At 37.7% G+C, this 27,392-nt stretch overlaps 1 protein-coding gene across 1 annotated transcript; it reads left to right on the top strand.

The window, feature by feature from the left end:
• Window positions 1-15,461: 15,461 nt before the first annotated feature.
• LOC138157265 (neuronal regeneration-related protein-like) lies at window positions 15,462-15,785 on the top strand. The gene has a single exon (XM_069082814.1). The coding sequence runs from the start codon at window positions 15,481-15,483 to the stop codon at window positions 15,625-15,627; it is 147 nt and encodes a 48-aa protein (XP_068938915.1). The 5' UTR covers window positions 15,462-15,480; the 3' UTR covers window positions 15,628-15,785.
• Window positions 15,786-27,392: the final 11,607 nt, after the last annotated feature.

Here is a 27,392-nt window from a genome sequence, read left to right as displayed (position 1 = left end):
AAAATATATAAATAAATATGTAAAAAGAAAATATATTAAAAATAAAAATATACAATAAATATATTAAATATATTTAAAATATAAGTCATTTTTTCAGTCATGTCCTACTCGAAGTGACTCCATGTGGCATTTTCTTGACAAAGATACTGAACTATCTTTTGCCATTTCCTTCCCCAGCTCATTTGACAGATGAAGAAACTGAGGCAACCAGAGTTAAATGACTCACCCAGGGTCATACAGCTATTAAGTGTCTGAGGCCAGATTTGAACTTAGGAAGCTCAGTCTTCCAGACTCCAAGCCTGGAACTCTGTCCACTAACTGCCCTTGAAAGTCACCTTAATACAAAATTAAAAAAAATAAAAATATTCTATGTTAAAAAAAACAATAAAAATTTATTTACACAAAACATAAGATATTAAGATCAGAAGTTAGGACTGGAAGTAAACTTTTTGAGGTCTTCTGATCCAACTCTTTCATTTTATAGATGGAGAACCTGAGACCTAAAAAAGGTGAAGTCACTTGCCCAAGGTCACAAAGAAGTAACAAGTGGCAAGCCAGAATTCACTTCTATTTCCACTGTACCACGTCCCTAGAAATGCTTTCATACTGACTGGCCACAAAAATGGCACGCATTTCAAAACCTTTCCTTCAAAATGTTTTTCCTTTTTTTTTTACCCCCTCCTGTGGGAGTTAGTTTCCTTATATGTAAACAGAGGAGGGTGGAAAAGGTGAATCATAAACTAGCTCTAATAGCCTATGTATTATGTATTTTCATGAAGTTGGAGGGTGTGAAATGGATTCATTATGTTAATCTGTGATGACAAGCCAATGCATTGGTAGAGAATAAACTGGTACAAATGAATTTAGCCAGCACTGCCTCAAAGTCCAGATCATTTCTGTTTATTTGCCACTTTTATTTCTAGCTTAATTTCAAAACTGATTTCTACTTTCTAAAGGGGATTTTTTTTCCTAATTAGACCTTTTCCTTAACCATAAATGAGACATTCCAAAACAGGTTCATATGTGGAAGATTCTAGATGACTTCTTTGGCTTTTTCCATTTTTTCCAATATTTTCCCTACATTGTATAGGACTTAGAGCTGGAAGGAACCTAAGAGATTATCAATCTAATCCCTTCATTTTACAGATGAGGAAATAGAGATCCAGAAAGGAGAAATAATTTCCTCAAGGTGACCCTGATTAAGTAGGAAAGCCAGGATTTAAAACTGATCCCCTTACCTGAGTGAAGCCCTCTTTCCTCTACATCCCCTTAGCCCTTATTCTGTGGAGCAAAATAATAGTTTAGACATTTGTCATTGCTTGCCATCTGTAGATCCATTCAGTGGCACCACAGAGAAGTGAAAAGGGTGCTAACTTTAAATCCATAGGACTGGAATTCAAATCCTACCCTATACTTAGTAGCTGTGTGAACAAGGGCTAATCATTTCACTTTTCTAGGCCTCATTCCTCATCTGTAAAATGAAAGGACTGGTCTAGATGATCTCCAAGATTACTGCCAGCTTCAGATCTCTGGTCCTAAGACTAATTTATTTATTAAAAATCATTCATCCTTTCTGCAAATATTTACAAGTAACTATTGTCTGTAAGACCTTTTCCTGGTACTAGGGGATGAATAAGACATGGTCTCTATCCTCAAGGAGCTTACAATCTCGTAAATATGATGAAGAAATAAATAATAAATCAGTCAGAAAATAAGTCAGTTGTAAACTATTACAAAAACTCTAAATTGAATTCTTGGCCCAAAGCACCAAAAAAACCTTTTTAAGTCAAAGTGCACTTTAGAGCACAAAAGATTTTTATAATGTAATTCCCTAAACTCCAGCTTGGACAGGGGGAGGGGAGAATTAATCTAAGGCAATAACTAATCCATTTAAAAACAAAAATATGACAGTATATTGTATACAAGATCCCTAAGGTTTTTTTTCCAAGATAAATCTATGGGTCTTAAGAAGTTTTTCGTGCTAGACTGCCAATTATCTGTTGTGTGATCAGTTAAATAATGATATTTTTTAAATGATCAGGACAGTGCTTCCTTCTTTGGTCATGTCCTTTTGATGAGCTGGTGCTAAGAGAAGTGTGGGAAGTACTATGCAGTGTTCTCATACCACCCACAAAATGATAAAAAAAAAAATCAGAAGTGAACTGAAAAGGAAGACCGAATGGTTCAAGAGGTGAAAACCAGCTAAACTGAAATGTTTAAAGTCTTTACAGATTTCTATAAAATAGTTATTTATGTGATTCAAAGATACCAAATAATGCAACCAATAAGTTATGAAAGTCATAATTTTATCATTCTCATTTAAGATTTTTAAGATATTAAATTACATTATTCCAAATCATTTTGTAAAAAATAATATAAAGCATTGTGTAGAATCAAATTGTTCTGAATCTAATTTGCTATTATTTGATAAAGAAATTGAATAGAAAAATATAAAACATACTGGTAAAGACATTTTGAGCATTGATGCTTACAAGTGCCACTGAAAATCACAAGTTGAATAGTCCTTCCCTCTTATCCTTAGTGAAGTGAAAGTGCTACTTATTACATCTTACTGAGAGCTGGGAGATGAACTAAACAGACAGATAAATTAGATAAGATATAGATATAGATTTATACACACATATGTGCATATACGTATGTAGTTTTGTTCACTAATTGCCATGTCCCCAAGAGGAAAAAAAAAATGCCTTCTTAGGAATATTTATACCGTTTTCCTTGAGGACCAAACTCCATTTTGAATGTTGTGATGAAGTTTTTTATATTATGGCAATGATTCTTGGATATCTAATAATCAAAGTTGACAGTGGTGAAATCCTTGGAATAGATTTTAAAGTAATTATTGATTTTTGTTTTTAATTGAAGAGCTTTTGAGATTTTATTTTTGTGGTTATTCTCATAATCTTCTGTATACAATTCTTATCTATCCAAATATATTCTCAGAACCATTTCCCAAATAGCATTAGGCCACTTAAATATCAATTTTCACCTACTTACAATTTTTTTTAGTTAAGGAAAAACAGCAGGAGATATTTCCCCTTTTACTAACTGTATTCAAATGAAAAGACAGCTTATCCTCTAATCATCTCTATAACCATATTGTCTTATGTATTTGCATATGGCAATAAAAATCCTGAAAGATGAGTGAAAATATTGCAGAAATAAAGTGCACATCTAGGAATGACTGTGCATCTGTCATTTCAGGCTTTTAACGTCTCTAGAACTATGTTTACTCTAAAGGCTTCTTTATACTGAATGTGTATGTAACACCATGCTAGGTTCAACCAACTCCTTCAGATTCCCAGGTTCAACTCTCTTACCTTCTTTTCACCCTAATCTTTACTAACTCCAGAAGGGACTGGGAGAGTAAAGCATAGCTGTCACCTCCAGGGATAAAATGATGTTTTCAGTTCTTACTGTACTGCCCCCATAACCAGTATCATTCGTAGACAGATCTTATCAGGGATAAAAGAGGGATTTAATTGTTGGCCACCATCAGAAATTAAATGTTGCTATATGCACACGTGGTTAGCATGTGTGTGTATAGCCCAAGGACTTAAAGTTTTATAGCCATATAAGTCTACCCTCTTTTCCTTTGTAAATCATTTTTGAAACAATTACTCCTAGCCCTGCACCATTTAAACTTAGTATCTTTAATAATGATATAATACCAGGCTTTCATATTTTCAAAAGTGATTTCTAAGCGTTCAGATCTTTACAAAAAAGGTCCTCTCCATTTTGCTTTTGTAAATTGCATATGGGAGCACTGTAGTCACCTGTTAACCCCCAGGCTGTTTCCAGAACAATAGCTAGCAAACATAACATTGCACTTCTTGCTTCAGGCATCGAACAGCCAGTGGGCACGGTGTGGGGGTATCCTGCTGTTAGTGTCTGGCTATTTTTGTTGACATTTCCCTTTGTTCAAGATGCATTTCTTGTCAGACAGTGTGTACTGGGCTGCACATGGCCTGCCTACCTGGTGTCCTTGAACTAACAGGGGCTATTTTCTCATTGCCTTCAACATGTTAGTGTGAGAGGAGCCTCTCCTGCAGAGTATCTCACTTCTGCACTAAGGCTTCTTTGTTAATCAGGTGCAGAATAAGGAGGCTTTCTGTTGAGCAAAAAGCAATCATTAATTTTTCATAAGAGCAGCAAAGTTTTGAATAGCAGAGAACCTCTTGAATAAAGCTATTAGAGGTTCCAAAGAGAGAAGAATAACAAAGCCAAGGGAACTAGGCACATTCTTTCCCTGGATATTTATTTCCCCACAAGATAGAAAAAAAAAAAACATTTATGCAAACTAACAGTTCTTCATGTCTCATGAACCATAATTTTTTAATCCTTACACACATTTTTATGAATAATACAGTGACCTTCAGCTTTGTCCCATATTATGTGAAGATGATTCCTAAACACTGCCTTAGTTTTTTAAATTAAGGCAGAAGCTATATGTATTATACTCGACTCTAGCATTAGTGGTATCCCAAGTGTGGCATTTATGTTCTTTCAGTTCTTTGGTATAAATAAATACCAAAGCAAGAAGACCAATGTGTGCTCTACTAGGAATAATAAACTAAAATAATATGGCATTGATTTTGTTCAGGGTGTCTAAATGTGTTTTTATTATTGTGTATGTTTATAGCTTTTTCACACAACTGACATGAATTCTAGGCAATTAAAAAGGACATGAATTTCAGCGCATTTAGGAAAGAGGCTCTGTCTTCCTAATAGCATTTTTACAAAGTTGCAATACCTTCAGCATGAGAAAGATACTGTAGTTTGCCAAATTTGGACTTCAAGAAATTGTACCATTTATTGCCTTTTGTGTTGTTTTGCAATATTATTACCAAGAGAGCACATTAGAAGTTACTATTTTATCTGAAGTTACATATAGAGATAACTTTAATATTGAAATGGTAAAAGAGCCCTGTATATTGCATTCAAAAATTCTTCATTCTGTGTCATTCGAAATTCTTTAGAACAAAACCTTGATAGGCTTTGAGGTTTTGAGTTGTTTGGGGAGTCATGGGTATCAAGTTGGATTGTGTTTACAGAGTTAATAGGAACATTTTCAGAGGCTTTATCCCAGCTGCTAATTTTGTGGTTTTGATCACAAGAGGGGGGGGAAAGAGTATGCCACTCATCCCAACTACTAGGAAAGCAATTCAAAGCATACAAACTACTGACATTGAATGGTTCCATAGTTTCATCTTCACATAAAAATAACACCTTTGTTGCCATAGTATCTGTTTAACTTGCCCTGTGCTGTGCAGGTGAATGGGTATCTTGTTAACAAAGAAACCCTTACTAAAGGAAGGTAGCATGTGCAGAGAGGCAAGACTGAAGAAAAGGCAGCTTTGATTCCAAACCTCATGGGTAATGAAATTTATCCATCAATATTGTGTAAGTTAAGTCCCTAGACTTTTCTGGAGTTGTCAACATTAGCATCTTTCTACTCACCTTTTGCTGAAAGAAAGATTTCCTTTTAAGAGGACGTTGTTGTCACACAGCATTCTGGTGGGATGTGTCTTCACTTGCACTTAGGGGAGTTTATCTTTGACCACCTTCCCTTTCGATTGTTGATTTCTAATCTTATCTCAGATTTTAAAATGATTGGAAAATATTATTTTCTAAACTGCCTATTCTTTGACTTCATTAACTTTGATGTGATCTATTTGAGTCTTTTTTTTTTGCTTTTTGTAGGGGCAATTGGGGTTAAGTGACGTGACCAAGGTCACACAGCTAGTAAGTATTAAGTGTCTGAGGAGGAATTTGAACTCAGGTCCTACTGACTCCAGGGCCGGTGCTCTATTCACTGCACCACCTAGCCGCCCCTATTTGAGTCATTTTTAATGCCCAGTGTATAATTATACTAATTAAAGTCTGTAAGACTGTTACTTCAAAGAACCTCTGCTTCTTAAGATATGTAAAGCTGAAGTTTGACTTAGGCCTCACAGGTTCAGAATCAGAGGAATTAGATTTAGATAAACCTTTTGTCACATCTCTATTTCCTAGCTGTTAAATAATTGTTCCATTACCCTATACTTTCATTGTTTATTTTATCATTATGGACCAAAAAAGAGTTTCCATTCTTTGTTATATCACAATATTTTGTAATAGGTGTAATATTTGTAAATCATTCAATTATTGAGGAGGAGAATGATCTTAAGTATCATTTTCTAGCTCCAGTGTACCATAACAAATAATTTTGCTCTCTCCAAGTATTTTAAAATTACTTTTTATCAAATTATGTTCACTTTCCCATGTCAGAATCTTCATGTTCACTTCAAGCTGTGTGTATGTGTGTGTGTGTGTGTGTGTGTGTGTGTGTGTGTGTGGTTGTCTAGGAATTATCCTGACCTTCTTTGATATCTGTAGTGGAGGCTTTTGTTCTGGCATTGAAGATATCTCTTATACAAAGTAGAAACATGCCCATTAATGCCACTTTTAAAGAAGAGTCATGACCAGTCATATAACTGAGTTTATGCCCTTGGGATTTTTTTTTTAAAGAAAGCAGAAATTGGAAGCAGCTAGGTGGTGCAGTGAATAGAGCACCAGCCCTGGAGTCAGGAGAACCTGAGTTCAAATGCAGCCTCAGACACCTGACACACTCACTAGCCGTTTGACCTTGGGCACGTTACTTAACCCCAATTGCCCTCCAAAAAGCAAAACAAAAAACAAACAAAAAAAGAAAGCAAAAAATTGATATTGAAGAAACAAAACAACTCAACAAGTATTTATTAAGCACCTTTTATGTGTAAACCAATGTGAAAGGGCTACTGAGGCAAAATATAAGCGATACCCTGCCCTCCAGGAACCTATATTCTATCGAAAGGAAATAACATGTACACAGAAAATAACAGGAGCAATGATAGCACTCATATAGTCTGCATCTGTGTGTATCTTATCTTATTTGATAAAGATTTCTATGATCATGAGAGGAGGGAGAGAGAAATCACTAACAGCTGAGGAAATCAAGAAGGATTTTCTTTTGGAGATGGCACGTGAGCTAAACCTTAAATGAAGGTAGTGACTCTAAGAAAAACAACAAAGGAGTTGATTTTAAGAATGGGAGACAATCTGTGCAGAGGCATAAAGGTGGGAGATGGATCACAGATTTGATGAACACCGAGGAGTCCAGTTAGTCTGGAACACTGAGGGGTATGATGTGCAACAACCTTGGAACAGTGGGCTAGAGCCACATTATATAGGACTAGCATCAAGAAGAACCAGTTTCCTCCCTATTTCTTCTGACACATTTTCAGATATTTGAAGATAGTTATCATGCTTCCCCCGATTCTTCTTCTCTGCTAAACATCCCCAGGTCCTTCAGCCAGTCATTAAATGGCATGATCTTGAGTTCCCTAACCATTCTGGTCATTCTTTTCTAGACATTCTCCATTTTGTCAGCTTGTAATCAAAGTGTGAACTGAACACAATGTTTTAGATGAGATCTGACCAAGGGGCATCTCCAAATATCTGAAGATCTAGTGTGTGGCAGTAGAGGACTTTTTCTGTGTGACTCAAGAGGACAGAATAGAAAAAAATAGGGATACTATACAGGAAGAAGCATTTCAGTTCAATATTTTTTTCAAACTTGCTAATAATCCAAGCTTTTTGGTAGTGGAAGGGACTTCCTCAACAGAGAATATTCCATCATTAGACTTGTTTAAGGACCATAGAATCATAAGATCAAGATTTAGAGCTAGAAGGGACTCCAGAGGCTGTCTAGTCCGACTCCTTCATTTTACAGATGAGGAAACTGAGACTCGTGAAGGTCAGATCACTTTCCCAATATTTATTTATCTTATTTTTAATTTATGGAACAAAACAAGCATTTCCATAACAGTACAACAAAAAGATGATTGTACTTGAAACTACAGATCTACTATGCACAACTTGCTATTCCATGATAAAGCCAGGAAACTAAGGCAAGAGCCAGAAAAAACCTTGGCATCACTTTGCTATGTGCAAGCTATGCTCTCATTCCCCGTATTATGGAATGTTCCGTGTACTAATTACTTACTTTAAATTTGATAGAGATGAAACCAGTAAGTAGGCATGATACAGGGTCAGGGACAACACCATTGGCATGGCCCCTCATGGACTGCAGCCCGCTCTCAAGCCTGTGGTTTCTGGTCTCTGATCCCTGATTGACTCCCTTTTCTCTCTCCAAAAAGAGGAGAACTTAAAGAGTGAAAGAGAAACTGGACACACCTAGATTCTGGGTTCCCTGAAGGAGAGTTTCCTGCTCTTCCTTGGCTCCAAGTCATGCTTGATCCTAGGACTCCTCTCCTTGGTCCAAGGACTAAGTATTGTTTAGGAACAACTCCTCAGTGTCCAAAGGCTTAATCCTGGAGTCCCTCCACTTAGCCAGAAACTCTTCTCTTATTCTGCCATCACTACTCTGATGCTGAAGGTGTGAATTCCTTCATCCTGAGAACTCTTTGACATTCTTCTGCTGCCATTTCCACATCTACATCTGTCCTTATCTCTTTTATCTCTCTCAGGTGTTCCCCTACCTAAGTAAACCTTGGCTATTATGGACAATTACAGTTACAATAGCTAGGCATGGCATCACCATTTTCACCTTGTGGAGTCCTTTACTTTTCTATAAATTGTTTCTTTGCATTTCTTTTTGGCTACTCAATTGCAATAAAGAACTGTCTAAATCATTTCCATTTTAGTTCCCCATTCTCTCTTGGCATTCTATTATCTCTATTTCTCCTTTTCTACAGATATGTTCTTTATGCAGTTCCCCCTCCCCTCATCCAATATTTTATTTTGATTTTGATTGGACAATTTCTATTTTCAATTTCAAGTTTATTATAAATAACTTTTGCTAATATTCATAGTGTCCCCTAATTTAATATAATCAACCCTTGTCAGCATACTGGCTACTTATCTTCTCGATTATTATGAAGCTATTAAAAATCAAGGCAGTGTCCAGTTGACATCCCTACCATATGTTATCATCTAAAGGCTTCTTAATTTTTCTTTATTCATTTCAGTCTGCTTTAACAATTATAATGATCTCAAATATTGTACAAAACTGTCACTTTGTAGAGCAGAGTTCTTTCAAGGAGTTCTCTTACAATACCTCATTCACCCCATGATCCTTACTCTTATAATTGACATATAAGAACTAAGTATTTGAGGCAAGATTTTTAAGTTATTTACTCCAGACAATAATGAATCCAAGATTCAGATTTCCTGACTACAGCTATCATTTTCAACATAGACCTATAATGTAAACCAACAGACAATATAAAATGGTCATTGAAGACAAGTCTGCCTCCTGCCTTCAAACTGTAATCACTGCCTGGATTCCCCCCTGGGCGGCAAAAGAAGGAGATTTGGAAGCATTCTGGTATCAAACAAATTCACTGTTTTTTCCACTCACTATACCAAGAATTGCTTGTTCTGAGGAATGACGGAAATATAGATTAAATAATGCGGTTCAGATTCAGTTGAATCTTCTAAACTAATATACTCTGGTCGAATTTAAGCATGACAATTCTTCAGTTCTTCTTATTATTGAGCACTAAGAGCCAGTTAGGTAACTTAGGACAATGTATTGTATTTTTTCTAGACTTTTTCTAAAAGTGACCAAATGTAGTCCTGCTCTGAGCTGATTTTCTAAACATTTAGTGAAATAAAAGGTCTAATAGTTGCATGTAGTGGTAAAGAGTTGCATGCTCTTAAAGGATTATCTTCTATAAACCCACTCTTTGTTAAATGTATGAAAATTATCCTTTAAATTTAGCAAATAGCATTTATGTATGTATATGTGCCTATTTCATAGACATACTTAGATAGTAATATGAATAACCATGGAGAAGCAAGCCACAAACTATGTCTAAGATTTAGTATTTCATGATTTTTTTTGCTCCCTTGTCCAACAAAAGACATTTGAAGAAACAAGCCTCTCCTTTTTCTGATTAAAACCCTTTTGGGAGGAATATTGTGGGGGCTTAGGATTCTACAACTACAAATATAAATTTGATTCTCAAGTGCTTTCTAAACAACTCTTCTACTTATAGTATCATATATCCTTTGAGGATTTAAGAAATGCTAATTAGTGGTGCTTTCATTTGCATATTTAGAATTCTGGCTCACAATGGAATCCATTGATTGGACATTTTTTAATGTTGTAGCAAATAGATGAGACAGCTTTGAGTTACTATAGACAAGAGAGTAAGGTTCCATCTGTTTATAGAGCAGGCTTATTTAAGAGGAGTATTACCTTCTGTTGAAATAATCTTAAAGGGCAATCCATTAGGCAAAGTGGACATCTTAGCTAAGAACCAATATACCCTAGTACTTTAGGTAGTTCCCACAAACCTACACACACACACACACTCAAACCCCTTTTGTTTTAGCAAGTTTATTTGAAAGTACAGTATTCACTCAAGGTATAAAACCACTATACCACTGAGATATAATGGATATCAATTTTATTTCACTTTACAAAAATTATCAATTTTGAATAATAAGATCATAATGAAATCAAGGGTTTACGTAGGAATTTAGGCTTCAAAAGAAAGAGACAAGGTGAGAATTCTTTTATTTGGAAATGCGGCTTGCACAAAGATTAGTCCTATGTGACTGTAACAAGATGCTTTGAAAAAGTAGTGATTTTCACATATGACAGCTCAGAAATCCGTTCCCATATTTGCCTTTTTAAATGTGCTTAAAAGATTTCAAAAATTATTTTCAGTTGTTTACTTTTCTATTGCTCCCCCCACACACACACACCTCCAACATAGGAAATCACATCTCTGGTCCTTCTTGTAGTTCTTCGCTGTGTCAAGAGTGCCACCTGCATTTTACTCCAAAGCTTGCTAGTGTATTTCTTTTTCTATAGTTTGGCTCTTTTTTTAGAACTAGTTGTGAATTCTTCATTCTCTCACATAGACATATGACAGTAGGGGAGGAGGGTATGTGTATTTCCTAAATTTTAACAAGAAATCTGTCTTCCATCTCCATAGAGTGAAAAACTCATCAGAAAAAGTCTGTTAATTTTGTTCCCTTCTTAGAAGTGCATAATGCATCCATTTTTGCCCAATGTTCATAAATCTGACATTTTTTATCATGGGTACTTTTACTACCTTTGAAAGTCATGCTAACACAGCAAATTAAACATGTTTGAATGAATCTCAGGCCTGTTGTGTATGTGCACAACTCCCAAAGACAGACAAGGGAATTCGCTGGACTTGATTTAGGTTCTGCCAAAATAACAGTTGTTGATGCTATCAGCAGGGTGTTGCCAGGCCTTTTTCATATCCAATTTTTGGAATTTTGCCCACTCACAGCTCATCATCATCGCTGATACTTAACTATCAGTGCTTAGGTCAATAGCCCTGCTAGGTATACAAACAAAGCAGATAGCTGCCCACTCTCTCCACTGGCAACATTTTGAATTCTTGCCAGCTCATGGTGGAAGAGGAAGAATTTATTAGTAGTAAACTTCTAGCAGCCAGCTTGATGTGGGTGTTAGATAAATATTACATGAGGAGCCTCACCAAAATAATCTCTCCACTCTAGCACTTTTCTTTGTAGATTTGTCAATGGACTATTTTACTCTTTTTCAGATTCCAGAAAAGATGAACCAATCACCATATATACCAATATGTCAAAGAAGAAACATTTCATAACCAGGAAACATTCCAGCTGATTGAAAAGAAATGTTTGTAGAAAATAAAACATGACATCTCCACACAAAATGGATGATCTGTTGATACTTACCTCAGTGACCAGGATTGCAACCTGACAAGAAAGATCAAGCCCTCTCTGTTCCACAGCACACACTATCAACTTACTTCAACTGGCTCATCTTGTTTAGTTTTTCAGAGGTTTTGTTATATCACTTCTTTGACAGGTATGCTAAGTGTCCCTTTGAAGCTACATGAGCTATGTATACAAAAGCATAACTACCTTTAAATCTACATCTAAGTGTCAGCTACTACTATGTGGAATCTATATTTTGAACCCTTTACAAATATATTTACAAATAAATTCATATAATCTCCGCCAAAAATAAATGTTCTTTTCCTACACATGATGTCCTTTTTTGTTTTGTTCATAAGACAGCTTTTTTCCCAAGTGCATCTTTTATGAAATATAACAGAATATAATGCAGCAAAGAAAAATGTGTTTCTTGGTGGTTGTTGTACCACCAAAAATTAAAAAAAAAAAAGTTGGACAAAGCAGTCCTGCCAATGTTCTTATTTACAAAGGGGGCCATCTGGGAAATTAATGGCTGCTGTTATGCAGTAATTAGGAAAATTTAAGACCCCTAGTGTCCTAGCATCTTGCATTTAAAGTTGTATGTCATCGGTGTTTTCATGAGGATTTGCTAGATTTCTGTCATTAGTAACAGGCATAAACCCAGCCAGCAATAGAATGTGCATTACATTTAATCAATTTGCTATTTGTATTCATTATGCATGTCCTCCATTTTGAGTCATGAAAAATTGAAAGGCCCTTACAATAGAAAAAGGATCATGGATTACAAATGATAGAACAAGAACATAAGCACTATTAATTGGTCAATTGTGCTTGTCAGTACATTTAAAGTGATTAAGGCAAAAAGATTAGATGAGACAATAATGCGCTCTTTCAGTGAAAGCCCAGAAATACCATGGCAATCTTCAGCTCCCAACAAATGTAGCAGAATTCAATGATACTTTTGGATTACCGCAGATCTTTTTATTCCTTAAAAGAAAAGCTTTTTAGTTGCCGCAATTATTTAAGGAATTCAGTGGGATTTTACTCAGTAGCATGACATCCCCAGGGATGGCGTATTCCCTATATTAGAAATAACCTCCTGTCAGTATCACCATTGTAGGCTCCATCTTCAAATGCAAGATTTATCATTTACTATTTCTATTATTTACTTTTTATTTATTTATCATTATATTATTTATAAATTATTATTTATTATTATTTACATCAGACCCCAAGTAGGTAAACATTTGGTATTCCAAGATAACCGTTTTTGTATAAAAATAACTCATTTTCTAAATACCGTGTTTCCCCGATAATAAGACACTGTCTTATTAATTTTTTTGGACAGAAAAACACCAGAGGGCTTATTTTCAGGGGAGGGCTTATTTTAATGAACATTGACAGCAATTTTAATAAACAGGTAAATGTGAACAAAAAAATGTACCTTTATTCAATAAGCAAATCACTGGGGAAGAACAGGATGATGCGCTCACTGCTGCAGCTCTGATTGGATGCAGCTCAGAGTGCGGCGTGCGTTTCACCGGGGGGGAGGGGGGGATGGTGCATACAGAGGGTACCGTAATGTAGCGTGTAGCGCAGGGGATCACCTTCACTACAGTAGCAATCTCAATAGGGCTTATTTTCGGGGGAGGGCTTATTTTAGAGGAATCTTACACAGTAAGGGGAGGGCTTATTTTCGGGATAGGTCTTATTATCGGGGAAACACGGTATACCTAAAACTAGCTTTAAGACTGTATGAAGCAATATTATGGTGCTTAGATGGGGACAGACCAGGCCCAGCAACACTCTGTCCCAAGATGACAGATAGTGTCCTGAAGTTCCAGTGTTCTGCATCTCAAAGATCCAGGAGGTAGAAATCAGTTCAAGGACAAAGAGAAGCCATGGAAGGACCAAGCAGGACTGACTGCTCCACCCCAAAATGCAGCAAGGGGCAGAGCTTGATGTTGGCCCAAAGCTCCAATTCAGGCACTAAAACTGGAGAGATGAACATATCAAAGAAAACACTATCCAGTATAAAAAATAATTGCAAATCTAAAGATCCACTGAAAGAAGTAAAACTAAGCAAAGACTCAGGAGGAAAATGAATTTTCTACTACGACCATATAAATACCTAGGTAAAAATGAAACTCTCTTGAGAAAAGAATTGGAAAAATAACTAACTTAGAAGAAAAAACAATAAACCTGACTATATAAATGGGTTCCTTGAAAATTAGAATAGTTCAAATGCTAATAAATGGTGCTACCAGACAGGAAAAATACTAGAATAAAATCAAAAGATTAAAAATAGAAGAAAATTTAAGATATTTGATGTCAAGAACAACCAAGCTAGAAAACAGGTCAAAAAGAGACCATTTAAGAATGATTAGACTCCCTATAAACCTTGACCTTTTCTTTTCAGAGCCCAGATACCATATTTCAAGAAATCATAAATGAAAACTGTGAAGATCTATTAGAATCAGAAGGTAAAGATAGAACATACCACCTCCTGAAAAGAGGTATCCCAAGGAAATAAAAAGTCCCAAGAACATCATAGCCAAGATCCAGAGCTCCCATGCAAAAGAATAAACACTGAAATTATCCAGAAAGAAGCAGTACAAGTACCATGGGAACACTTGCAGGACTTGGTAGCTTCTACTATAAACAAGAGCAGATCTTGAAATGCAATACTACAAAAAGTAAAAGATACAGGCTTATATATCTAAGAATAACTTACTTGAAAATCTGAGTATAATTCTATAGGGGGAAAAATAAATCTTTAATGGAATAGAGGGCTTTCAAGCACTTCCAATGAAAAGACCAGAGCTGAGGAGGAACTCTGAACTATAAATACAACAATCCAGAGAGACCTAGAAAGGTAAATTTATTTGAGGAACTGTGTGATGATGTAGTACTAACATTCTAATGGAGGACAAGAAATAATTGTCCCTTCAAAACCTTAATGTCTTCAAAGGTATTGAGGGAATTAAAGGAGAAAAACAGAGGTCCTGAGGGTGGACAGTACAAACCCTTTGTCCTGAAGGTTTGAAGAGGGGGAAGGAAAAGAGAAGGTAAAAGAAATATATGCTGGAATAGAAAGGAGGAAGAAGAGAAAAGTGTATTGTAGACCAATTAGCCAAACCTTTTATCTTACAAAATGGTCTCAAAGAAGCTCAAGGAGAAATGACTTGCTCAAGATTGTATATAGCAAGTGAGTAGCAGGGCTGAGATTAGAACTCAGATCTCCTGACTTTCAATCTAGAGCCCTTTCCACCAAACCACATTGTCTTTTTCTCCATTAATACTCTGCTGAGAAAGTCAGATTGAGATGTAGTTTAATGTTATTTCATATGTATGTTACCGTTATAGGAGGCTCTTCAAGAGGAATCCTCTTTCAACTCCCTACACTAACTTCTTTTATATAAGATGACTATAATGGTGCTGCAGAATCTGGTTTACTGTCCAAAGGCTTTAATATTTAAGAGATCTGTGGTTTTCTTAGTGTTGATATGCCCTCAAAAAATCAAGAACAGCCCCCTTCTATCTCCCTCCCTCCTTCCTTCTTCTTTGTTCCCCTCCCCCATTGCCTGTCTAGGGTGGTGTCCCTTTTCATACACATTTGTGTTTCAGGTGTAGAAAGGACAGAAAGTAGACAGGGAGCAGGGACTTTTGTCTTTTGGCTTTCCTGGACTAAAGAGAAAAGGAGTCCATCCCAAGTCTGTTAAGTTTCTCAAAATGAACCATTACCCAAAACTAACAGTTTGGGTTGGTCAGGACTCATTTCCAGCCAGTCAAGAGGATGGAAGATTTCCCAAGGAGAATGCTCCTGTTCCCAGGAAAGTTAATCAAAAAAGCAAGATGAGATTACAGCTGCATCCCTGATTTCTACTCAGTGATGATGGACACTGCTCCACAAGAATCAATTACCTCTACACTTTTAAATCATAATTCCTCCATTTGTATTACATATGATGTATGGGTAATGATGAAGTCATAGTGTCATATATGGAAATTGTTTCTGTGTAAATCATCAAGTATAAGAAGAAAAAAAATCAAGAACATTGCCTTTCTGTGATAAAGGATATTAAAGAATGGTAATGGCTTAAAAAAAAGTTGTTACCTTACAGGCAACATGTCAACAGATCACTCTGAACTTAGCCAGGCTGGTTCTACAAAAATAGACATGCAGAAACCCATCATACTCAAAGCCTTTCCATCTTGATAGGGCCTGTCAGATGTGTTCTATTGAGAGGACATCTTCAAGAACTCAGGGTCACCTCTGCAGAGTGTTTTATATGAAACAGATGACCTGAGTTCAAATCCTATATGATCTTAGCCCCTCTCTGGACTTCACTTTCCTTATCTGCAAAATGGAAAAGGTTGAGCTATAGTGATGCACTCCTATAATCATGAACTCAAGTAAGATTGAGTTCTGAGCTACAGTAGGACTAAGTCAATCAAGTGTCTGTACTAAGTCTAGTATGTACTAAATCCAGTATGATGAGACCCTGGGAACATGGACCCACCAGCATACCTGATGGGGGGGGGGGAAACCAGCTTAAGACAGAAATGGAGAAGGTCAAACAAAGCTTTCATGCAGATCAGCAGCTGAATCAGACCAGAGTGACAGCTGCACTTCTATCCCAAGTGAGATAGGAACACCTACCTAGTTGTCCCCTAATGATGATGATGATGATGAAGCATCAAAATATAACTTCGGTGGAATCCCATCTTCTATTAAGTTATCATCATGATATTAACAAGTACCTTCCTGAGTATGAGACTATGCTAAAAAATTTTTATAAAATAATGTTACAAATACTTCTCCCCCCATTGGACTTGCAGACTAAGATTTACTTCCTTGCAAATTGTTAACATATAGGTATATTCCTATTGTGTGACTCAGCAAGCACTACCTGTAGGATGTGGAAAACCATATTACATAGCATTAGTTGTTAGATAAAGGCTTTATATATCACCAAAATAATTTGTTAAAATGCATTGCAGGCTTTTTAAATAGTGCCAAACAACTGTTTTGTTTTAATTTTTGTTTATGTGTCTACTGGGGGGGGGGTCTTGTTTGTTTTGTTGTTGCTGTTTGCCGATGAATTTAGTATCATAGATCTGGAGCTGGAAAGGACCTTGGAGGTCAGCTAGTCCAATCATTTTCCTGCTTTATAGATGAGGAAACCAAGGTTAAGTGACTTGCCCAAAGCCATACAGGTAGTACATTAAATGGCAGGGCCAGGATTCAAAACCCAGTCTCCTGAATGAATACTGAATGTTGAATAACTATAGTCAGTGTGAAGGAGTTTAGCAAAAACAGTATTTTCCTAAATGGCAGCAAGAGTAAAATATAGAAATCCACAGCATTAGCAATATATAGTGGAGAAGGGAGGGGGAAATGGAGAGAAGGAACAATGCATTCTGTGAAATGACTTCAAAAGGTCAGAAATTTCCTGAAGTATAATTGGGCATAGGATTTATCAGTAGCTGTCTATACTGTATCAAGTTCCTCCAAAAATGAAATTAAATATTTGGATAGGAAGAGGAGGGAAGAGTAAGAAAAGCCATGAGGTTGGAAAGCAAATTCTGTTATGTTTTTATTTATTTTGTCTAATTATAGGTGAGAGGAAAAAGAAAACTCAAATGATTTAATAAATGCTAAATGATTCTTCACAGTGTCACTGAGGGTGACATGTAGCTCAGTAAGTTATTCCGGTCTTTTTTTCCTGATTATATAGAGCAGCAACTCTTGAATGACTCTGTGCATGTGTGTGTGTACACACATGCCGTGCAAATAGGAGAAGCAGGGTAGTGTAGCAATAAAGAGCTGACCTCAAAGCGAGGAAGATCTGAATTCCCACCTCTGACATGTACTAGATATGTGACCTTGGGCAAGCCATACAACTTCTCGTGCTGTAAGCAAATCTTTAAGACTATAAGTTGCTACATTGATACAAAGAAGAAGTTTCCTCAGCCAAGAATTCCCTAAACCAATGAAATCAGGTCCATTTTTTATCCCTATATAAACACACACACATATATAATGACATATATCATATATATAATGATATATAAAACACACATACACACACACTTGTCAGAAGTACTTTAGGGGCAGCTAGGTGGTGCAGTGAATAGAGCACCGGCTCTAGAATCAAGAGGACATGGGTTTGGATCCAGCCTCAGACACTTAACACAAAAACTAGCCATGTGATCTTGGGCAAGTCACTTAACTCCAATTGTCCTCCAAAAAGCAACAAAAAAAAAAGTACTTTAAAATAATGTGACTAATATACTCTCAAATAACCCTGTAATTCATTATCATGTCATTGAAGAGGCAGTATGGTATAGTTTAATATTAGACTGGGAGTCAGAACACCCTGGTTCACATCTAACAGGTTTCCCAATTAGCTCTGTGTTCTGTGATCATGAGAAAGTCACAACATCTAACTCAGTTTTTTCCTCTGTAAAATGGTCATATTGGGGGGCGGCCAAGTAGCACAGTGAGTAAGAGCACCGGCTCCAGTGTTGAGAGACCTGGAGATCGAATCCCGGGCTCAGACACTTAGCACCCACCCAGAAACACCTGGCCATGTAACCTTGAGCAACTTACTTAACCCCAATTGCTTAGGGGCGGCCAGGTGGCTCAGTGAGTAAGAGCACCGGCTCCAGTGTTGAGAAGACCTGGAGATCGAATCCCAGGCTCAGATACTCAGCACCACACCCAGAAATATCTGGCCATGTAACCTTCAGCAAGTTACTTAACCCCGATTGCTTATGGCCATATTGGTACCAATATTATCTACCTCACAAAACTGTTGTAAGAACAACCCTTACAAATCAAAGCACTTTATAAATATTGGTAGTAATTAATGTTACCCCTATAATAATGACATGCCCTGAGGCTTTTGCCAGGAAAATTGTGTTCCTGTTGTCAAATGTCCAACATTTAAATGCAGAAAAATGCTTTGATAACTATCTGAGCAGGCATTACCTAAGGTTCTTTTATTGCCTTCTTGAATGTAAGTAACCAAGGCATTATGTAGGGGAAAAAACCCACCCCAAACTAAGAAAATACCTTTCACAGAAAGGCAAGATGGTCAATGATTTGGTCAGTCAAACTGCCTTTATTTACTTCAGTCAATATATGCACTCTGTTCACTCAAGTTTCTTAATAGGGTGAAAGTATCTACTCTGATTCCCAGACAACCCAATATTAAATTACCTAAATTCCCTGAGATGTGTAATAGGGAATACCCAAAATACAATCTTAGTGCCTCCCTTCCCCATGGTAGAAATAACAATATTGAATGAGAGGACTCAGAGTGAAGAGTTTGGAAAGCTGGATCTGGGCAGATAGATTAGTAGATGGTTGGGGACTAAACCCCACTTGATCCAATCTCTAGTAAAGCTACAACTGATCTTCTCTGGGCTCCAGGAAGCCAGAGGCTCACAGCATAATTTCTTCTGACGTCTGAAGTCATTAACTATTCAGGCTTTCCTGTCTACAGTTTCCTTGTATCAATGTAGCAACTTACAGTCTTAAAGATTTGCTTACAGCACGAGAAGTTGTATGGCTTGCCCAAGGTCACATATCTAGTACATTTCAGAGGTGGGAATTCAGATCTTCCTCACTTTGAGGTCAGCTCTTTATTGCTACACTACCCTGCTTCTCCTATTTGCGCAGCACATGCACGGGTGCACACACACACACACACACACACAGTGTCATTCAAGAGTTGCTACTCTATACAATCAGAAGCCTTTCAGGTTCCACTTTGCTTGGTCTTAGATTCTATCTCCACCAAAGCATCAGTCCATTCTATCATGACTCAGTGTAACCAATTTTTATGACAGAGTTTACCAATCAGCTTTAATCAGACAGTCAATATTTAATTAATGGCCAAGGGTGTTTGTGCCAATGTGGCAATATGTTAACAATCATCTCAAGGTGATTTCCAGATGTTTTCGTAAACAACTTACAGCACTTACAGCAAGCTAGTTGGGTGTTCTGGACCAGCACAAACTATCTGGTTATCATAACAGACAAACATGAGTTCTACACATTTTCTTTTTTTTTCTTTTTTTTGCTTTTTGGAGGGCAATTGGGGTCAAGTAACTTGCCCAAGGTTACACGGCTAGTTTTTTTTGTGTGGGTGTTAAGTGTCTGAGGCCAGAACCGAACTCGGGTCCTTCTGACTCCAGGGCCAGCACTTTACTCACTGCGCCACCTAGCCACCCCTACACGTTTTCTTCATATGTCTATATAAGCCATGCTAGTCAAATGCTTAGGATGTACATCCTCACTGCAAATTCAAAATGGAGTCAGTCTGTCATGTCACAGACTCTAAGAACATCTATGGACCACAGAGTATCAGGATCAGGTTTTTTTATTTGTACCACCTTAGATTTTGACCTTCACTCACACTGATGATGACCTTCACAATGTTCATAATTACAAAGAAAGCTCTGGTATTTGGGTGACATTACATATCTAGAAAATTTAGTATTTTTTTTTTTGCTTTTTTTTTTGAAGGGACAAGGCAGGGCAACCAGGACTAAGTGACTTGCCCAAGGCCACTCAGCTAAATCTGAACTCAGGTCTTCCTAACTCTGGGGCCAGTGCTTTACTCACTGCATCACCTAGCCACCCCTGACAATTTAGTATTTTTAAAGAGAGTGCATAACCCAAGGAAGAGACTCAGTGGGGGAGAGGTATATTGGATTTTTTAAACATTTTGTCCAAAAATAAGCATAAATATAAAAATCAGGTACAAAGAATTGCAACAGATATCTTTGTTTTCTTCAGGACAGGGCAATTAGTATAAGGTAAAATTTAAGAATCAGTGATTAAACTGAATAATAATCATATAGTGATGAATGTAATTTTCCAAGTATGCTATGATATATGAATTTGACAAGAAGGTCTTTTTACACTCCTCAGCAAAATGAAGTGTTCATTATCTCCTAACCACTACCTCTCAGCCCCAGCTCATACTATCATTGTCCTAATGCCCTACCCTCTGGTTTAAATGTCTTCTTTCCTAGAGGCAAAGGAACATTGACACTACAACTCACAGACTCAAAGAACCAAGATGTGGAAAGATCATACAATACAAACTTCTGATTTTAAGATGAGGAAACTGAAGTTTTCCCAGAAAGGTCATACAGGTTGCAGTAGTATCAGAACCAAGTTTGGAATCAAGGCTATGGTCATTTGTTTTCACATTAGAAAGAAGTTTTTGATAAATATAGGAACACAGTTGTCACTTGGAGAACTATCAAAAAATTTAATTTTTTTTCCATATAGATCTATGTTTTACAGGGCTGAACACTAAAGTAGGGGGTCGGAAGACCTGGATTATAATCCCAGCTCTGCTACTCACTCCATGTATTACTTTGGGCAAATAACTTTCCCTTCCCTAGACCTGAGTCTCCTCTCAAATGCAAGGAGAAAAACAAATCTTATCTATAGTCCCTTCTTTAGCTCTGACATTTTAGAAATGTCTAGTATTTATTTTTCATCTTGTTTAATATTTTATTTTTCCCAATTACATGTAAAAAAACAATTTTAGCATTCTTTTTTTTTTTTTGCTTTTTGGAGGGCAATTGGGGTTAAGTGACTTGCCCAAGGTCACACGGCTAGTTTTTTTGTGTTGTGTCTGAGACTAGATTTGAACTCAGGTCCTCCTGACTCCAGGGCTGGTGCTCTATTCACTGCGCCACTTAGCTACCTCATTCTTGTTTTTTAAGTCTTAAGTTCCAAATTCTCTTCCTCTCTTCCCCTCATAGAGAAAGCAAGCAATTTGACATAGGTCATACATGTGTGGTAATGCAAAACACATTCTCATGTTCTCATGTAAATCATTCTGTGGGAAAAAAGACAAAAAACTCAAGAAAAATAAAGTAAAGAAAAAGTATCTTTGATCTGCATTCAGGCTCTACCAGTTCTTTCTCAGCACCTTTCATCTTAAATCCTACAGAATTGTCTTGGATCATTGTATTGCTAAGAATAGCTAAGTTATTCATAGTATATCATCATATAATATTGCTGTTACTGTGTACAATGTCCTCCTGGTTCTGCTCATTTCACTTTTCATCAGTTCATGTAAGTCTTTTCCAGGTTTTTCTGAGAGCATCCTGTTCATCATTTCTTAAAGTACAGTAGTATTCTGTCACAATCAAGTAAAACAACTTATTCAGTCATTGCCCAACTGGTGGACATCCCCTCAATTTCCTATTCTTTACCACCACTAAAAGAGTGCTACAAATATTTTTGTACACATAGATCCTTTTCATTTTTTTTTTATCTCTTTGGGATACAGACCTGTAGTGGTATTGCTTGACCAAAGGGTATGCATGGTTTTATAGCCCTTTGGGCATAGTTGTAAATTGTTCCCCAGAATGATTGAATCAGCATACAACTTCACCTGCAGCCCTTATGTACCATGGCAGAAAGTCAGACCCACCAGACAATCCGCTTCTATTTGTGTAAGAGTTTTGGGTCCCTCTTTAAAAATATTGAAATCCAGATCATAATTTGATGATCAAATATTGATTAACAATCCATATTGATGGACATGGGGATACATCATTTTGATAGGACAATGAGCATCCTGTAATATCTTCTATTTTAGATCAATAGTAAGATTGCTGTTCCAGGCAAGTTTTGCTCAAAACATTTGTGTCAATAAGGATAAGCATTGAATGTCAGTGCAGGTCAGCATCTTCTCATCTGGTCGCTCCATGCCTCTGTCCAGCAGCTGATTTAGAGAACAATTTCCAAACACTAGTAGCTTACAACTCAACAGCTTTTTTTACCCACTTAAATAGTTTCTATGCAAAATGGCATTGGAATGGTGTCTGATAGAATGCCCATGCCCTCCTGCTCCTGAAAGGAGGAGAAAATGAAAAAAAAAACACAAACCTAACCTGTAAACAAATCTGAGAGAAAGCAGGACAATGATTAGGGAAGTGACTGTGTTGTGCTGTTCTGTTTTCTGCATCTTCCAGACAGTATCTGACAGAGATAAGATACTACATAAGAATTCTGAGACCCAAATGCAAATTTCTCCAGCTGATTTTTGAAGGCCCTCCACAATTTGGCTCCCAATATATTTTTTCTAGTCTTTCACATTACTGACCCCTTTGTATATTCTACATTCCAACCAAACTATACCACTAATTGTGACCCAAACTCAATCCCCCACCTCCTTGAATCTGAATTAGACTTATCTACTATCCCTGGATGCACTCCTTCCTCATCTGCACTTTGTGGAATCCTCTTAATTGAAGACTGATATCAGGTGCCCAAACATAGGCTTTCTTGATTCCTCCAGCTGAAAGTGATTTCTCTTTCTTCAGGTTATACAAGGGCACTTTGTCTTCATCTCTCCTTTGCCCACATCACTCACCATTTCATGTTATGTGTGTGTGTGTGTGTGTGTTTATATCATATTCTTCCCAGTAGAATGTAAATGCTTTGGGGGCATTTTTTTAAGGCTGGGCCCTGCTTGCCAAGTGGCTAGGAGAACTTTTTCTCTGATGTTTACCACTTAACAAATGCTTGTTAACATTAAGTAAGGTCATACATGTCCTTTATAAGGTTTAAGAAACTTCAGGTCAGGGACATGTCTAATTCTAGCTTAGGGATGGCCCCCTCCCCCAGAACATTGATTCTAGAATCTGAGAACTTGAATTCAAATCCCACTCCTGATGCTTATTTCCTGTGTCAAGATAATAAGCAAGTCATTTAACCTCCATAGGTCTCAGCTTCCTCATCTAAAAGAAGAGGGTATTGAATTACATGACCCTTAGGGTTTCTTCTAGCCTGACACTTAAAGATTTAAGTATCTTAGGAAATTGTTGTAATCCTCAATAAGTACTTGTTGACAGTGTATGTGGAGAATTGGGTATTGGAAAGAAAGTCCTAATTTTCAGTTGGTCATGGGGCAGGAGAAAAAGGGTGGGACCAAGAAGCTGATGGGTGAGAAGGAACCTTTCAAATTTGCAATTTTCAGGTGTCAGAAGGATATGGTGTTCTTATTCTGATGTGTGGTATTTCAGGCAGACTTTCTGTTTTCCATCAACACATCTGTTGTGTGAGGTATGACCTTTGCACTTGTTCAATCCAGAACCCACACTTGAGAATGAAAATTCCAAGTGCCATATTTCCCAGCAGGAGTCTCATTTGAAAGGCTCTGGTACCCCCCTACCCCCTTCTACCACCCAATTACTAAAGCTATCTGCATGACAAATTATCAAAAGTTTTAAACTCAAACTTCCCATCATGGACCTTGACATCATCTATGATCCCCTTCTCCTACAGCTGTCAAAAGCTAACTTAGAGAGCAGACTCTTCAGTGCCAGGAACTTCTCATCAACAGCCCAGGCAGCAAGAAAAAAAGAAACTACAGAAGTACTCTGAGGAAAAAAAAAACTTTAGTAAGGGCTCATAGAGGGCAGCTAGGTGGTGCAATGGATAAGGTGTCAAGCCTGGAGTCAAAAAGACTCATCTTTTCTGAGTTCAAATTTAGTCTCAGACCCTTACTAGCTGTGTGACCCTGGGCAAGTAATTTATCCCTGTTTGCTTTAGTTTCTTCCTCTGCAAAATGAGCTAGAGAAGGAAATGGCAAACCACTTCAGTATCTCTGTCAAGAAAACTCCAAATGGAGCCATTAAGAGTCGGACAAGCCTGAGCAACAGCAATGGCTCATGGGCTTGCAAGAGGTTGGGAAAACCTGCTGCAAGTTTATTCCTGTGCTGTAGCTGGAATGAACAATGCAGACAAGTGGGAACTGAAAAGGTCAGACATGACATTCGCCTATTCTGTTTGTCAAATCAAGGAAGCAGTAGCCCAATGAGGCAGCAAGAGAAAACCAAATGCGCTCCCTGTGTGGGGCTAGGCATAGGGCATATGAGAATCCAAGATGATGATGCCGGTATCCCTGGCATCCATCCCTCCAGAGTCTGCCTGAATAGATGAGTTCTCACCATGCAACCCCATTCTGCCCCAAGGTCTTCATCATGTCATCAACAGCCGATATGTTCTGACCTCATGAATGTGAGGGCTCTCTATGATGGGCTCTCTATTGAGAAGAGAAACAAAACATTAGAGGCCAGTCCTACAGGAAGCCTTTCCTGACTCTTCCAGCTGGTGCCTGTCTTCCCACTCAGACCTCAGAGTATGCCGTGCTTTGTGTTTGTCTAGTGTCCTGCGGTGCGCCACTATTCACCCTCACATATATGGGCCCAGGAAGCTGCACCAAGATGAACACTCTCTCAAGACCAAAGCTGTTGTTTTTGGTTTTGTATTTTTAATCATGTCCAACTCTTTGTGCCTCTGTTTGGAGTTTTCTTGGCAGACATACTGAAGTAGTTTGCCATTTCCTTCTCCACCTCATTTTGTAGATGAGGAAATTGAGGCAAATGGGATTAAGTGACTTGTCCAGGGTCACACAGCTAGTAAGGTCTGAGGCCAGATTTGAATGCAGGAAGATGAGTCTTCCTGACTCCAGGCCCAGCACTCTCTCCATTGTACCATCTAGCTTATGGGCCCCCAGTGATATGTTTGTTTTTACTATCCCATGGGAAAGGACATGTTATTTAATTAAACAGAGGCAGCTGGGGCACAGTAGACAGAGCACAGGACCTAGAGCTAAGATCTGAGTTCAAATCTGACCTCAGACTCTTCTTAGCTGAAGTGATACTTGGCAAGTCACTTAATCTCTGTCTGCCTGTTTTCCCATCCATAAGATGACTATAATAATAGCATCTGCCTCCCAGGGTTGTTGTGAGGATCAACTGAGATATTTTTAAAAACACTTCGCAAACTTCAAAAAAATGTCACTGCTAGATAGCTAAATGCTATATATAGCAAGTTAAGTAATAAATAAGACTCCCCTTGTCCCCATACACACAAGGGGTACCTTCCCACAGATTATCATACCATTCATGGAGAGAAGAACATATGCAGAGAATAGGTATGATCAGAAAGCTGCTGTTGAGGGCATGTGTATAAAAATATGTGTGACCAGGGAACGTTCATAAAAAGCCCACATGCAGGGAAGTATATGGTCAGGGAATACATTTAGAGAGGTATATGCATCATGAAAGCATCCATATTCCCATCCATGAAGGGCAGACATGTAAAACACATGTAGCCAGGACCTACATGTGCCTGGGGCACCTCAAACACCTAGTAATCAGTGAGACCTTCGGTTGCTGTCTCGGCACTGTGTTTCTCTTAATTCATGTAGTCTCAGGGTCACATAACGCCTTCAATCTCAAACAGCATCTCCACTGTTCTCAGAGTTGTTGGTCTGCTCACTGCTTTCTCTTCAGATCTATGAGTTAGGGTGCAGTGACTAGTAAGTCTCTCACTGATGAGAAAAGGCTAACACTCTTTTGGGGCATACCATAGAGCCATAAACCAGCACATATAGCCAGACCACCAGTAAAAATCGGCAGAAGCTCCAAGCTAAGTAAGATTAAGTTCATTTTTTTTAAAACCTCCCCATTCTTTTTCTCTTCTGAATCCCCAAATCTAACTCTGATTTTTCATTATCCCAAATGTTGTCAAGGTTCCACATGAACAAACTGCAAAAGATCTGGGTGGAACTCTGGTAGGGAGAGCCTTTTCTACTTACTGCCCCTATTATGCCTTTCACATTCTATGCATATCATAGTGGCTAGGCTGAGTGTAAAAAACTCATCCTAGGATGAATGGATGTTAGGTGTAGAGCTGGAAGAGACCTTAGGAGTCATTTAATCCAACCCCCTCTTTTTATAAAAAAGGAAACTGAGACCCAGAGGGGCAAAGGGACTTGTCTACAGTCACACAAGTGATAAGTGGCACTGCCAAGATTTAACTCAGATCTTTTGAATCTGAATCCATCTCTGAAAGGGGCTGGCAAATGTTGCTCCATTTCCTCTAGGAACAAAATCACTTTCTTTTGTTCATTGCTGTTTTATGAGCTGTCTATAGCTGGCACAAAAGGGTCAGTTTCTCTAAAACAGTCTTCTATGCTGATGGATGTATCCCCCTACTGGACTGCCATCTCCTTGGGGGCAGAGACCATGTCTTAACTAAACTTAGTATATTGTCCAAGGCAAAACACACTGCTTTTGTACACACTATGTACTTTATATTTGTTGTAAACCTATATCAGAAGTGAATGATGCTAATCAGTTCTAGTACTTCCAGTTTGGAAGTAACCACTAATAAGTGAGTCCAATTGATCCATCCTCATGGATGTACCTCCCCCTCCCCTTGTACATCTTAGGAAATCCTTGGGGAAGACAAGGGGGTCCTGCTGTGTTCTTATTAGCTTCTATGATAAGAAATAACTCAAAAGGGCAGAAAGATAGCATCTCTGGTTCCCATAAGAGACCTATCCAAGTCAAACAAGATCTGGGATTCCCTTTGCTAGGACTTTGTATGACATTGCATAATGAATTTGGATATGGATTCTGAGAGCTAAGATATGACATGAATTTAAGGCAGGGAGGGAGGGAAGGAGAGAGGGAAGGAAGTAGTGGAGAGAAAGAAAGAAAGGAAGAAGGGAAAGAAAGGAAGAAAGAAAGGAAGAAAGGAAGAAAGAAAGAAAGAAAGAAAGAAAGAAAGAAAGAAAGAAAGAAAG

This window comes from Petaurus breviceps, unplaced genomic scaffold (genome assembly GCF_028583685.1).
Source record: "Petaurus breviceps papuanus isolate PSGF00001 unplaced genomic scaffold, PetGlider_PUasm1.0 171, whole genome shotgun sequence".
In the NCBI taxonomy this organism is placed as follows: domain Eukaryota; kingdom Metazoa; phylum Chordata; class Mammalia; order Diprotodontia; family Petauridae; genus Petaurus; species Petaurus breviceps.
This window is presented reverse-complemented; position numbering and strand designations above follow the sequence as displayed.